The following is a 15,003-nucleotide window of genomic DNA, read 5'->3' as shown; positions in this document are numbered from 1 at the left end:
GTACCCAGGCTGGGCAGAGACAGCCATAAAGCTCTGCACTCTCACGTCTATTAAAAAAAAGTGTGTGCGCAATGGTAGGGGAATAAAAAGCAGAGTCACCTCAAAATCTCAGCGAGTCTAGAATTTGTATCATCTTTCTTCCTGGACAGAAACGCTGAGGTCCAGGTATTAATTGTTTCCCAAGTGGCAGATCTGCACTGCACCAAATCTTACAGCAGAGTCAGGAGCAGAATTTGGCCAGATGGCAGCTGTGTGGCTCGGGCAGGCAAAGACTACTCCCCAAGAAATAAATGTATTTTTGTGGCATTTCTCCTCATATTTCCCCACCAGAAAAATTAACCATCTAATGTCAGGACTAGGGCCTTGCTGTGGCTTAAATACCCTGCCCTGAAAGCTTCCGATCACATTTCAAACAAGATGTAAGGAACAAATACAATAAAGAAACAAACGAGGGAAGCTAGATCCAGGCTCACAGAACACTGCATACGAAGCTCTAAAGCCAGGTTCAATTAAGACTTCCTTTAAACCTTGCCATCCTCTTGCCTACACTTCACTAAATTTTCACAGCAACTTGCCAGCTTTGTTTTCATAATAGACCGCAGATGAAAGTTAAACCTGAAAATCAGCCAAACTTTGGTTTGCCCTGCGGTTGCTTGGTTGGGTGGGTTTTTTAAAGCCTCTCCCTCATCTCTGTGGTTTTGTTTTCAGGCTATCACTCACTTTGCAAAATCCAAACAAGTATAGATCCCTCTAGGAGTGCCTCTGCCCTAGACCACACCCTTCGCTATCTCAACTAGCTGCCGCTTGCCCAGCCAGCAAGCACTCCCTTTGTAACCAGGCACAGCCAAATACAGAACCACCTACCACTAAGGCTTGTGAAGGATCAACAGCACCAGCCCTCAGCCTGCACTTCCTTTGGCCTATCACGGGATGCTGCACCAATGATGGGCTGCACTTCCCATCTTCTTAACAGTGGGCAGGAGGTGATACAACGCCAAGGCAGAGGCTTGGGAGCAGTCCAAGACAGCAGAGCTGCATCCAGCCATGGCTCTTGGCAGGATCAGCCTGATCTTTTTATTCTGTTGTTGCCTTTCCTTGAAACAGATAGCAAGCCTACTCTTGCACTTCTGCATCCAAATCCCATTTTGGAAGCAAGGCAGCTCTTTGCTGTGGGCTTACCTTGCCTTCTTGCACAATGCGGGTTTTTTGTTTGTAATTTTGTTTTGTTGGGGTTTTTTTAAAGATCAGCCTCATAGTTTGTTGGGGCTTATCCTTAACACAGGTCACCCAGGAAGATTTCCCACTCCTAACCATAAATCCGCACTGCACACAATTCAAAAGGGAGCAGTCCTTCACGGCAGCAGCTAATGAAGTTAGGTCCTCCAGCACAAGGTGCAGAAGCCTCAACCTTCCACCCTCAGCTCACTGGCCAAGCACAGAAAAGCAGCATTTACCTGATCTATCATTTTTCGTGCTTCCTCCACCTCTTTATCCTGTGACTCCGTCTCAATGGTGTATGTGCCTGTCTCGCTTACACTGTCTTCCTCATCATTCCTCCTGCCCTGGGCAGACTTTACCTCTGGAGGCGGAGCAGAGGCAGGCTCTGGTTCTGACGATATAACCACGCGTGGAGCTACCGGCACAGGCATGGGTGCTGGTTTCTCAGTGCTCGGCTTCCCAGACTGAGCAGTCTCCCGTAAGTACTCGGCCATGAAATCCTGAGCCATTTTAGACTTCCTCCCAATGCTCCCATAAGTTTTGGCTGATGTTCTGGAAGCAGAGGAAGACGAAGAGCTGATCCGATCCTCCGTTTTCTCCCTCTTGAAGGAGCTAGTTCTTTGGGTCCCAGAGGAGCTGTTAGTGGGTTTGCCTGCCTGGGCCCCGAGGTGGGATGGTGGGGCTGCATTTCCCAGCTTCTCTGCCGGCAACACACTCTTGCGCTTTTCAACCTTGGTCTTCAGCCCTGGATCGGTGTCGCTCTGGGAGGAGTGAGCGCTGTGTGTAAAGGACTGTGACCGCTTCTTCCGCGGCGTGTCCTCGAAGAACTCAATGACGAAGGCCTGCTTGTTGTGCAGCATCTCGTGGGGATCACGCCTCATCTGGCGCTGCAGCCTGGTTTGCTCCGTCGCACGTTCGCTGCCCGTCGTCGTCTCCTTCTCTGCCTTGGGCGCCACGGGGTCTTCAGAGTCACTCTGCGTCCCGTCCTCGTGCCTATTGCCTGGAAACAAGGTATGTAGATTTGACTTTCATATTCTTAGTTGCTGTGGCCCTGTTATTACCTCCCGGTTGAAATTTATCATTTCAGTTAAAAGAAAAAAATCCTATAGGATTAAATAACTCCAGAGACATCTGCTGTGGTACAGGGATTGCATCCCATCAGAGCAAATAAAAGAGAAGGCAACTGTCTCCTGACCCCGCTTTTCACAACTGGTTGGCTATCAAGTTATTAAAAAACAGTTCAAGAAATCATTTCAACCCCAAGGGTTTCTGATTTTGTAACGCTGATTGTTTTAGATACCCAATATTTTGTTTCTTTCTTTTTTTCCCATTTAAATAAAAATTATGACATTATTTTGCCGTTCTGCCCATTACTGTAGTCCAAGATCACCTCATTAGGTTCTCTCTGTTACAGAGCAGAAATCTCTCTTGCAGGATCAGTAAATAAACCCTGCACACTGCATCCCATGAAACCAAATCCCCACGATGAAAGACCAGATCAGTGTGTTTTGAGTGCATGCACCTCTGAGCACCCACGTTCCCCTCCTCTACAAGAGGGAAATAAACCAGAGGCTAACAGAAAAGCAAATCTGCAGGATTCTTTACTTTTCCTGAAGATTTAAGAATCACACCATGACACCCCCAGGAGTTACACCATCCTATCACCAGTCAAGCAAAGGTTAAATCATTACTTAGAGTTCACTAAGCTTAAAGTAAGTTTGTAATTATTTTCACTTATGTTAGCAACAACTATCTATACAACCTTCCCTATGTATCAATGATGCCTGCCCCTCAGCACCTTAGATCAGGAGATCAGAAAGCAAGTTAAAGTAAAAGAAAGAGTTAAAAGTAAAACAAAAAACAAACCTTTTTTTGGAGAAGGAAACGGGTATGAAGGCACACAACACGATTCAGTCAACGACCAGGAACCTGTCATCGGGAGAATGGGGAAAGAGGTCTCTGCGCTCTAGACTGTAATATGCAGCAAGATATACTGGCTAAAATACCACGTGTTTGAAAGGAAAACTGCCCAAACCTACTTTGCAAGTTCTCCAGACACATGGGTGAAGACCATTTATTACCTCGAGTTAGCTGTGAAAGATTAAAATTTAATACAAGATCCATTCAACCCAGGAGTCAGTCCTCTGAAGAGTTTCCTAACACCCTCATTAAGGAAGCCAGCAAACTTTGCATTGTACCCTGAGGGCTGATAAGCTTCGTTCTTGGAAGGGAAAGTTCTTAAATTAAAGGGTCTTGTTTAAGAATTCTGCTGAATGCAAAACGGTGAGGGCGCAAGGAAAAAACACCCACTGTGCCCATGGATGCCCCAGCAGAACACCATGAACAGCCCCTCAAGCTGCTAAGATCTGAATTCTCCAGTCTTGATACCAGGCTTTACATTCACCACGTTCTTCCTGAAAATGAACAGATGTTACTAATGAACCCCGACGGTGGGCATCTCTGATCCTGAAGACCCAAACCTGGTAGGCAGCCAGCAGTAGCCTCCAAGACATCTTCAAAATTACCCCTGCCAGAAGAACACGTTACACAGCTATCGCAGATAAATGACACCCTGTCCCCTGCCAAAGCAGAGGTGGATAAACTCCTCAGGCCACCAACACTGTATGTTTTAATCAAATGTCCAAAGAGTTGATTTCTTGATATGCAAATTATGCATTAAATTGCCTCAGCTTCTTTCCATGCCTTATGGACTGTAAAGAGGCAAGTGCAGTCAGTCTAGTATTCCTGTGCAACGTTCAGGAAAATCCAGGATGAGCAGCAGCTGCCTAACCCTCTCGTTTTCTCCAGGAGGAAAGAGCAAAACTACTGAAGCACAGTTCTATGCCTGACAATGTTCTCCAGCAAATCTACAAAATCCAATATCACAATAAAAAAAAAAAACCAAAACAACCAACCCAAAGCTCAAACCCCTTTATCACACAGTCGCAGTAGACTGAAAGTAAGACTCTAAATAATCAGGCAGGGCACCTCAACACTGTCCCTTATTGGGAAGAACTAGAAACAAGCAATGACAACAGAACAGTTCAATTTCCATGCCATGCCAAACCCCAGGGCTGGATATGTGAGACCTTTTTGACCGTAGGGGCTTCTCAAAAAACTGTACACAAAACAGCAAGTTGGAGGTATAATAGGTAAAACTTTTCATATTACAAGGAGGTTTTTTCCAACAAGGACCAAGCAAATACTCCTTTAAGGCATAACAAGGTATTGCTCTCATTTAAGAAGGACCTTAAGCACAAGTAGGTCCAGTAACTTTCAATATAACTTCATCAGTTAAAGTTGCAGTTCAAAACAATAGCTTTTCCAGAGGCCTGCAAGGCAGTGAGAATGCAAGAATCAGTGGTCTCCTCCTAGCTGTTCAGTGCACAGCCCAAGAGATACGTCCAAGCAAGCCCAAATCTTGCTAAATATAATCAAAGTTGCATGAGAATCATGTGAGTCCCACCAGCTGCACTAAGAACTGGGCTCAAACTACAGTTTAGATTTTGAAAATCCCCAAAGAATTCCTCAGAGTGATACACTTAAAAGGACACAGGTCCACTAAGCCTGAAGTTTTTGAACAGAGCAGGATTTCAGAGAAGCTTTAGTTTAAGAGAAGCAACCTTCTTCTACAAGCACAACAATTTCCTCCATTGGCAATCATGCATGTATCAATTCTATCACCAGTCTCTGTGTCAGGACCTTTGGTCATCCAACCAAGTGGCTCTACTCATTACGGCCATCAGGTTGATCACTCTTAGCCTCTTCTAGACTATAGCTAAAAAGTCATTCCTTCAGCTAGGAGAAGCCAAGAGAAGAAAATCACCAGAAATCCCTGTGTTTACCAGCCTGCCTGACCACATGGAAAGTATTTTAGAGATTTAAAAATCAAAATCCTTTTTTCAATCACTGCTACTGCTGAGCTGATGTTACAGATGTAGAGGAACCAGATTAGAGCCAGGCCAGCATCACACATGACTTCAGGGCCAGGTGAAGAGCCTGCTAGCTGGATTCAAAACCATTAACAGTCATTAAAGAAACATTCTTCATCTTGAAAATTTGGAGTAAAGATAATTAAGTCCGGTTCTCCTTAACAGGAGAAGGGTTTTCTCCCTTTATTAAGCTTGTATTTGCGCGGCCAACAGAGAACTATGTCCACATGACAAGACATTCACTCACCTTTAAGTGTCCTCACATGAACCGGCAGGTCACTCTTTGTACTGTACACATCATCTCCTGGAGACTGCCGTCTCATTAAGCTTGGGTCATTCTGGACAAGCCAGTCAGCCACTTTGCTCTCTGCTGACATCACTTCTGTATGAGCTGGATCCTTACTATAGGGTCTTCTCTGTCTGAGCGAAAATTTTGTTACATGGTCTTTTATCTTTATTTTACCAGGGGTACCGTCATCAAATTCAATGGTGAAAGAGGCATGACTCTGTACAACAGGGGCTACTACAGCATCGACATCCTTTGTTGGGATCTCATGGACCTGTGTTTCTGGAGATTTTGATGGCTGCTGAAATTCTTTAGTTGGAATCTCAAAGTAACTTGGCTCTCTCCGGAAGGCAAACACAGATTGTTCTTGGGTATCTCTATAAGCAGAAATATTACCATTCAGTTCCTCTTCATGTTGGGTTATCTCTTTTGATCTTTCTACAAAAGGGAAAAAAAAAAAAAAAAGGCAAGAAAACCTTACATTCACAAACATGAGCTGAAAAGGATTAAAGAAAAAACACAAGTTCTATTTTAGATAGCTTTGTACTCTGGCCTCATCACTGAAATCGGTGCTTACTGCACTGCTGAGGTCTGACCAACATTTGTTATATTCACTTTGACCTTTCTTTCATTGCTCCCCAAAGAGAGGGCTGAGCACACACGCATGCACCACTGTATGTTTTGGCAGAACCCACGTGGCTGGTGGCATTTTAAGGTTTCTGTATGCCTGGGCTGATGTGGAAGGAAGATATCCTATTTCACTTTCCTGAATTCACTTACACGCACACATGCACACCTACTCAACCTTTTACAGTCCAAAGGAAAAGCTTGAGTGTGCAAAGCTAATCACAGCTATGTTTTTGCTGGATCAACACCTAATTCTGTAACATTACCAGGGATAAATCCACATTTTTTCAGTAGTGCCCAAACTTCTTGGCTAGAGGATCACTTCCTTTATTTCAACCTCTTAGAAGGGCTGCTGATCACAACCCCTCTCTGCTAGAGAAGAGACAGACTGCACGTGCATCGAAATAAAAAACTTCTTTGTGCAGTAAAGCACATGCTTGATAGAAACATCAGGTTTACTGCACAAGTGAAAAAAGATGCATCTTCCATGCATACAGATTCACAACAACAGGAGTGGTAAGACTAAATGGCTTCCAAGGATGAAGAGGTGAGAAACAGATTGCTGCCACATCAATCAAATCCAGTCAATGCATCAGCTCTTAAAGTGCCTCTTAGACAGGAAACTCCTGGGAGAGACAGTGGATGGTTTATGCAGGTGGGCTGCATACGATCACAGATACAGTGCTGCTGTTTAACTAGGTCTCAAATGAGCTTTGTGAGGCCTTTCTCGTACATACTGAACCACCATTTCAAACATGCAAATATTTTAGGGGAAACATTTTAGTTTTCCCTTATTCTGGTTTCACTGGCAGCAATCTACACGTAGGAATGTGCATATACAAGTACAAAAAAAAAGCGATAATTAAAGGCTTCACATAGTAGAATATCAAAAATGTACTGAAATTTTTTGTGTGTGTCCCCATCTTCTCCCACCCCAAATCACCTCCATTACCTGAGTAATGGTCCTCCTGCCTTCTGTCCTCCTTGTTATTGGCATCATCTTCCCCCCACCAAGAGGGCTGCCCATAAAGAGGGGTGCGATAAGTATTGGTCTCTAGGAAGAGGATAAGCAAATACTTTTACACAGAAAGTATCAATTTACCAGGTTCACAAAAGTTAATCACGTGCCAAAAAAGGAAAAACAGCAAGGCCAGATGAGGTTGTGTACCTGTTACATTGCAGTTATAACAGCAGCAAATTATTATACATAATAATGAGTATGTTCAAGCTTTTCTTTTCTCCCCTCTTTTTTCTTTTTCACATTGTGCTGCAAGATGCTGACTCAACCTCCCTTTGCTGTCTTTCATAGCTGCGTTTCCCAAACACTGGCTTTTCTTCCTCTTTAGCCTCACTATTCACAGGGAGTGGAAGATTTTTGGCAGGACAGACTGCAAAATGCCAACCACAAAATTCTCTGCAACTGACCTGTAATTCAGGTGAAAAATCAGGCTTTTGTCCTGATCCTAACCGGGAAGACTTCAGCTCTGCCCCTTCTTGCCCCACCATGCACTCGGATGTTGCGAGGGCAGGCATTTTTTCCAGCTATTCACCACTCCCACTAAGTGACACACATCCCACAACAGGAAATTCCTGAATCGTTACAAATTTAGGGAAAACGGTAAAGCCATCTCCTTACGCGTTCATAAATAAGTAGTAAGCTTTTGCTTGCAAAAGCTTAAAGTAAACCAAGTTCATTCCATAGTCACTGCAGGACAGGGGTTTTTCTCATGGAGAAGCTTCCCCTGGAAGAACCAGACTTTTATAATTTTCTCTGCTCAGAGAGTGCTCACTGAAAGATCAGGGCTTCATTGCAACAACTGGTACCCAAAGGAGCTGATCCACTGCTTCTCATTTTGCCTCCCACAAAACAAGGTTATGTTTTGGCAGTGCCTTGGGCTGCTGCTGTTTATGCAACAAGTAAAAAGAATACACCTCAATTTACCTGTGGTATAGCTATTACTATGTTTTTATAGTTGTTTAAGAGAAGCAAATAAAGTAGCTTTTGTTCTTTCATCTAGAGGTGATAGAGACACAAGGCTGAGGCTAAGCTCCAGCTTTCTAGCTGCTTTTGCCTCTACCCATAACAGCCATCAGCACAGGCTTTACCAGCCACGTCTTAAACCCTGGCTCCAGCTACAGAGCCGTAGCCGGGCTTCTACCGCCAGCTGCTGCTCACTCAGCTTGTGGTTTTAAAACCACACGCTGTTCTGTGTAAAGCAGCCCTCAAACAGCCCTGCAATTTTGCATTCCCTACTTTAATAGAGACATGACAGAAAGCAGTCATTAGCATAGGGAAGCTGGGAGAGGAAGGGGAATTAAATAATTCAAAGAAAAAAAGAAGGCTGATTTTATGCTGCTGTTTCTAAAGCTACACAGACCCAATGGCCACCACTTCAGATGGATTTTTTTTCTAGAATAGTTCCAAAGATATATAAGCTCATACGTTGACAGTCCACAGGCAAAAATTTTGCTTTACAGATGCATCCCACAGGCCCTATTCAAGAGATCTTCGTGTTTCAAAATTAACCATGCTGCCTCCCTTCACACTGAGGATCAAAAGAGGCTGAAAGTATTACTCTCCTTTCTGCCTAGAGTGCGTGGAAACTGTGTTCCCATTATGTAGGCGGCTTTTGAAAGTTCAAAGGAGGAAGCATTTCTCACCATGAATAAATTGGAATTGCCAAGCAATAAGTTTCATAACTGAGGATGGGTAAACTACTCAAGGGAGATGGAAAGGAAAAAAAAGAAAGAAAAAACTACTTACAAGCTTGTCAATGAACAGAGACACCCAAATGTAGGGTTTGGTCTCTGCTAGGCTGAGACCTTCTGTCACACAGCCTAGCAGAAACCTACCACCCTCTCTTCATGCCATGACTTGCCCACTAGACCCCCACCCCAACCACGTGGGATCTGCTCTACCAATGTCAGGCACTTCTTTTGGGCACACACTACAAGGGATTATCACCCTCTGAAGTGAAGTATTGATCTTAGGGTTGATGGCCAAGAGGCAGTCAGGGCCAGAAGGAGAACAACACTTTAGGTGATGGACTAATCCATTAACAACAGCCAGCTACGTCTGGGGTAACTCATACCTAAAGGTCAACAGGGCACAGTGAAGGGCTCAGTCCTGAAAAAATACGTGACATTTTGGATACTTGTCTCAGATTAATACGATAATTCTGAAAGCTCATCTGTGGTTATTTTAAGTTGCTGGTGGAACAAATCCACAAGCATCCTACAGATGAAATGCAAAGACCATCTCACACTTGACTGTTGCACAAGCAGCATCATTGCCAAGCATGGGTGCTGTTACTGCTTGCACCTTGCAAGGACTTGCCTCATTACAGCTTGTCTCTCCAGCACATCCCAGCCCCTCACAGGATCCCAAAACCTCCCTAAATCTAGAAGATTCTAGTTATCTGTCCCAAGAAAATTTTGTTTCCAGCGGGGCAGAAGTGAGCTAAGAGAGCTCACATCTATCCTGCGGGACAGACTTCTTCCCAGACGCTGCTCCAGCCCCAAGATCTATGTCACATCTGTGTACTGGACACAGGAGCTACTGCCATTGTCCCCCAGGGGCTTTTCTGCTACACGGAAAAGGCAGCTAGGGGAGCAAGTCAACATTGGTCAGACTTGCAAAAGAGAGAATAACAAGCCAATTCCTCTGCCTTCTCTCTCTACCCTAAAGAGTCCTAACAGATGCTTGGAAATGTCTCAAATTCCCCCTTTGACAAAAGCCAGCACGAAGTCAAAACCCCAGGGCACATCAAGGAGCACCTACAGAGAGCGCATCAGGTTGGGCAGAGCGCACCAACCTGGGGCTGCCAGGGTGGGAGCCGCTCTGTTGCACTCACTGCATGGTGGCAGAAGGTCCCTCCTGCCCACCCAGGGCACGACACAAGAGCTCACGTGGCCCCACCTGCAACGCTCTGTTACAGCCTGTGTAACACATCCGCTCACTTCTGTGGGTTTTTGTTTTTTTCATTCCTTCCCTCTCCCAGCCTCCACAATAAACTGGAATGTCATTCTAAAGACTGCATAAAGCACAGATGGGAAGCTGAGGAGTCAGTATCTTGCTATTTGAGGACAGTTTCAATATTTTAAGAGCAATTAATGTGTCCACTGAGCCTTCATATTAATTTGCATTTTGAATAACATTATCAAGCAGCACAGACACCCTCATTCTCAGCTACTGCTGGAAGTGGCCAGATCCTGGGCCAGAGTAAAATTTCCCTGACTTCAGAAGAGCTACATGAATTTGCTGCCCTGCTCACATGAGAAGCTTCTGTCCCTTCTAATTTGCCATCACAACCAACCTGACACGTCTCCCTGCTCCACCTCTAACACAATACTGTATAAAAAGGGGAAGGGGAACAAAAAGCATGATAGGAAGGCAGCTAAACCAGATGGCTGTGACAGAAGTGGGCCAGGGAACAGCTACATATGCAGTTGTGCCAGGGGGCTTTGCTCTTCACCAGCTGGGATGCATTTTGGGTAGCAACCTCAACCTGGACCTGCAGCATCCAGAGCAGCACATCTGCCTGTGTCCCAAGACAGGCATACCACCCTGAAGCCACCACCTGTCTGTTATGTTTTACTGTAAGATGGAAGCTCTTGCAAAAGCAGAGAGACTCAGGGCTTGCCCGAGTCAGCAGTGAAGCAAGGAACACCAATGAAAGCTAACTGCTCCGTCATTTTAATGACATGAGACTTCCTCCAATTGATGGCAGCTCATTACCACCTCTCTCCACTCTGTGCCAGGCTGCCCAGATGGTGCCAATTCATTTAGACATATTTCTTGGCTCATCAATTCAGGCAGACAGCCCGAAAACCATCCTTTTAGATAACTGAATTGAGGTCAGCACAAGCATTCAGCCAGATAAATACTGAGCTACCGGTGATGGTGTAATACAGGAAGACTACTGATACACACATGTTCTGCTCCTGGATTTCAGTCTTTGGGGCAGTCACTCAAAGGAAAAATGAGGGCTGTTCTAACGCAGAACAAGGGAGGTCCATTTGTTTAACAAGTCTGACAAGAAGATGGCCTGTTAAGTTAATACAGAACCATTGATCACCTGAAGGCACCACAACAGGAGAAAATTGGACATGTCAACACAAAGGGTGCATTTATGGAGAAGTGAATCACACCAAACAACACAAGCACAGGACCAAAAAATACAGCCCAGGTAATGAAAGGGAAAAAGGAGAAAGCCTGCATTAATGCTGCGTTCTCTCAGCGAGTGGGCAGAAGGGCTTTCATGACGAGCACGCAGCTCCCACTGCAGAGGGGTCTGATTTCCCTTGAAGGCGACCCCTGTGGTCACGACAGAACCGAGGGCTGCGCTTCACCCAGGTCCTTGCAAAGCTTCAAACCGTCACGAGAGAGAGACGGCAACAGCAAATTTCTTTGCTGACAGAAGCACATGCAGCTTTGAAGCTGTCTACAGCAAGTCATAACAAAAGCATGAGAAATCCAGCTTGCTTTAAGTCAAACCATTTTTGATTCATTATTAATAACAATAATGTCCATCTTCAGAAGATGCAGAATAGGCTTCTTACAGCAGGGGCCTTGGGGAAAAAAAAAGATGATCTAGCTATAACATTTTAAAATTAATTCCTTACATCTCCGCTTTTTCACTCCTCTCCAAAATAGAGAATTCAGACCTAGTAGGAATAAGCATAAAGCAACTCTTTGACTCTTTGCTGCAGTGTTTATTTCACACTGCATGGCAAACTCAAGCCCTGGTCTTTTGTACCTACTGTGAACATAACACAGATCCCAGAAGACTTCCGATCAGGCTGATAATCACAAATTTATTTGTATGAATTACATGCTCAAACCTTTAACATGCTGCAGGTACCACCACTCAGACAAAAAGCAGATACTCCACCACCACTCCCCTAAATTAAAGGCTAGGGTAGAGCTGTGCATCTAAATAGCTATTACCATGATCTCATGGGGAAAGCAGCCAAAGACCATGGAAACCACTTCACAACTGGGCACAACTCCCACTGCCTCGGTCCATGCTGCCTGCTGACCTCAGCCCTGGACACCAACAAGACTTTCCAGTCGGCCACTCTGTTGAGAGGACTCCCTAATGACACCGACGCTAGCCCAGCAAGCGATCCTGTTTCACAGATCCCAGGAGAAGCTCAAGTCCTGCTCCTGCAGTCGGTGATGCCCATTGCAGCTGGATGCTGTGGGCAGCCTCCACCCCTGGAAAGTCACGCCTGCAGCAGTTATTCAGAGGTTAGTCACTAGATTCGGCATTACCTAGTTCCATCAGCCTGTGAGGGCTTTAAAAAAAAAAAAAAAAAAAAAAAAATTAAGATCAGCCTGAGGATTAACTGTGCATTGAGAACAGAAGACCACAAAGTAGCTTATCTCATCCAGTACCTCAACTCAGGTAGCAACAGATGGGGATTGTGACAGTCTTAAAATCTGCTCAGTTCAAGGCTGTACCTGGCCTCCTGATCACTTAAGGCTTTAAACGTAAGAGCTGATGGCTATTTTTAGCATTAACTAGCTGAACTGTGGACACTTTTCTTATTCATTTCCATATCCAACCCACAGGGCTTACCAAACTTCTTGCCACAAACATTTCACAAAGACTTATGATTTTCTGCTTACAGGCAACATACACCCAAAAGCTGCAAGTTGAACAGCATAAAGACTAAATGGCTGAGATACTTCCCCATTTACTCCCTGGATCTCTTTATCCTCAGCCCCTCACCTCCTCCCACTCCTAAGCAGCTCTAATTGTTCACATTGTTTTGTTAAACCTTTTCCCTGAAAGCTTGCATTCCCTCTGCCTCTTTTCCACCCGGGCCCTGGGAAGCAATCCTTCTAAAGGCTTTTGTCACCCCAGACCTTACTTTAATTAGTCAATGCAAATTCCTAAATACCTACGGGCTTAGCAAAACGGCTCTTTCCCCAAAGCCTCTTTCTGCTGCCACTAAGCAAGCCCACTCCCGTAAGAATACTACATTCTTCTTTCCACTAATCATTTTAAATTGCTGCCACTCCTCCAAGCAACCAAGGAGAAACTGTGCATGTGTGCAGCTGAAGACAAGGTGAATTAGTCACATCGCAGATGAAAAAGGGACCCACTGATCATTCTGCTCACGTGACAGAGACGGTTTTTGGAGCGAGGCGCTGATTTAACGCTCGGACTCCCTCCCTTGCTTCCACAGGCTTCAGTCCAATCCAGCAAAACGCTTTCAATAAAAAGTCCCAAATTCCTCCATCTTTCAGTAGAGTTAGCAGCACTTCACAGTTTTTTTTTTTTTCCTATCTGTCCATCAGTCCCACTGCACGTGCCACACTTCAGCACTGGCCCCCAGTAAGTTCTCACAGCTCTTTTGGCCCTAGACCTATGGTCTGTGCCCACTAACGATGACAGAAACGTAACGCAGGTCTGAACCACACGCTAGAGAAATGGGTCACCTTGCTGAAGAGTCACTCAATGACCTGACTTTGAAGATGTTCCAAATATCAAATGCTTATGCTGTGTAAGTTAAAACCAACCCGAGTGCATTTTGGAGGGTGGCAAGAATAAAAATGAGAATGTTCTTGCAACCAGGCAGCAGCAAACATAAACTGGTTCCAGTTACTGGCAAACTGGCCCAGACGCTGCCAATGCCTTCAGGAATCCCGTGCCCCTTGAAAGGCAGCTGGAATGCTCTCCCCTCAGTGAGGTTCACCCTCCACAGTGTCATGGTTAATCATCACCAACTTCATCCCTTTAACCGCACGCTTGTGAGGCAAAGTCACAAATGTCACATCCATGGGGGAAGGTGACACACAGACACAGCTAAAGCAAGACAAAGAAAGGTTCTGCAGTGTGGAAAATGGGAGTCGGGCACATGGTTACGTGTGCATGTGTTTCCATGCACAGCTGGAGGCAACAATAAGACCAGGGAGAAAAATTATGCTGCTTTAGTACACTATGTCAGTTTAGAGGGATTTTCATAAAGGCAATACATGGGAGATTAAGGTCAGCCAACCCACTCCAATTAGTTATCATGAAGCCTTAACAGATTTACCCGAAGTTCTACACTTTTCTACAAAACTGCTGCATCTACCTCTAGGTCACTTCACCAAAGATGCTGTCTCACTCTTTTACTTGCCCATACTCTTCTCTCCATTCACCTCCCTGCTCCTTTCCCCAACAGACCCAGGGGGCAGTCTCTCCGCTAACCCTAAAGCTTTCCAATCACTCTGCCATCCTGGTGCCACAAGACCACCACTGGCAGTCATCCATCACTGGGATACTTTAAAACCATATTTGTCCTCCCATGCATCATCAAGCTCTAGAAGGCCACCAACTCATATCTGAGCAGGAGTGGGAAGAGACCAGCCAGGGCCGTATGAAGAGGAGGTAGGAAGTTGGGTGAGATGGGTGAGACAAGACTGCTGGGGAGGTCTTGGCCCACCATGACGGGGAACAGGGAGGGAGCAAGAAGGCAGCAGTGGGTAAAGAAAAGGAGAACAGAAAGAATTTTTCAAGTGGAAAAGGTTTGCAGCTGGGGAACAGTGAACCTGAAGCAAACATCTCCCAGTTTGGCAGACAGTTTCAATCCCACATATTGCCACGTTAGGAAATATGGCCATTTAAGACCATACAGAGCTTTTTCAAAGAAACGGCTTATTGCTTCTTTGCCTGCCTGCCAGCACCACGCCACAGCAGCCATACATTTTCTACTCTGAGTCACCGTCTCTGTTCAAACACCAACTCACGATTAGAAAATTAAAAATAGACCAGACAGGTGCCAAAGAACTTACCAAACCTGCTCAGCCCACAGGTTCTCCAGCACACACAGAGCAACATGGCATGCATGAGCTATCACACCAGCTGATTTTTTTTTTTGGAGGCTGAATCTCCAAAAACTGAGAGTCTGAAATACTCAGAGGTTTAGAAAGATGACCTTTCTGGA

The 15,003-nt window shown here is 45.1% G+C and overlaps 1 protein-coding gene across 1 annotated transcript in view; it reads right to left on the bottom strand.

The window, feature by feature from the left end:
• Positions 1–15,003, bottom strand: part of CEP170B (centrosomal protein 170B) — a 54,840-nt gene that overhangs the window by 19,583 nt on the left and 20,254 nt on the right. The window contains exons 6-8 of the mRNA XM_035893688.1: positions 7,016–7,117; positions 5,398–5,874; positions 1,455–2,218 (exon numbers count right to left, since the gene is read on the bottom strand). Of these exons, the coding sequence (XP_035749581.1) occupies positions 1,455–2,218; positions 5,398–5,874; positions 7,016–7,117 (1,343 nt within the window). The remainder of the gene's footprint in view (positions 1–1,454; positions 2,219–5,397; positions 5,875–7,015; positions 7,118–15,003) is intronic.

Source organism: Egretta garzetta, unplaced genomic scaffold (assembly GCF_000687185.1).
Source record: "Egretta garzetta isolate BGI_Z169 unplaced genomic scaffold, ASM68718v1 scaffold185, whole genome shotgun sequence".
NCBI classification, from domain to species: domain Eukaryota; kingdom Metazoa; phylum Chordata; class Aves; order Pelecaniformes; family Ardeidae; genus Egretta; species Egretta garzetta.
The sequence above is the reverse complement of the archived record's forward strand: the minus strand, read 5'-3'. Positions and strand labels throughout refer to the sequence as shown.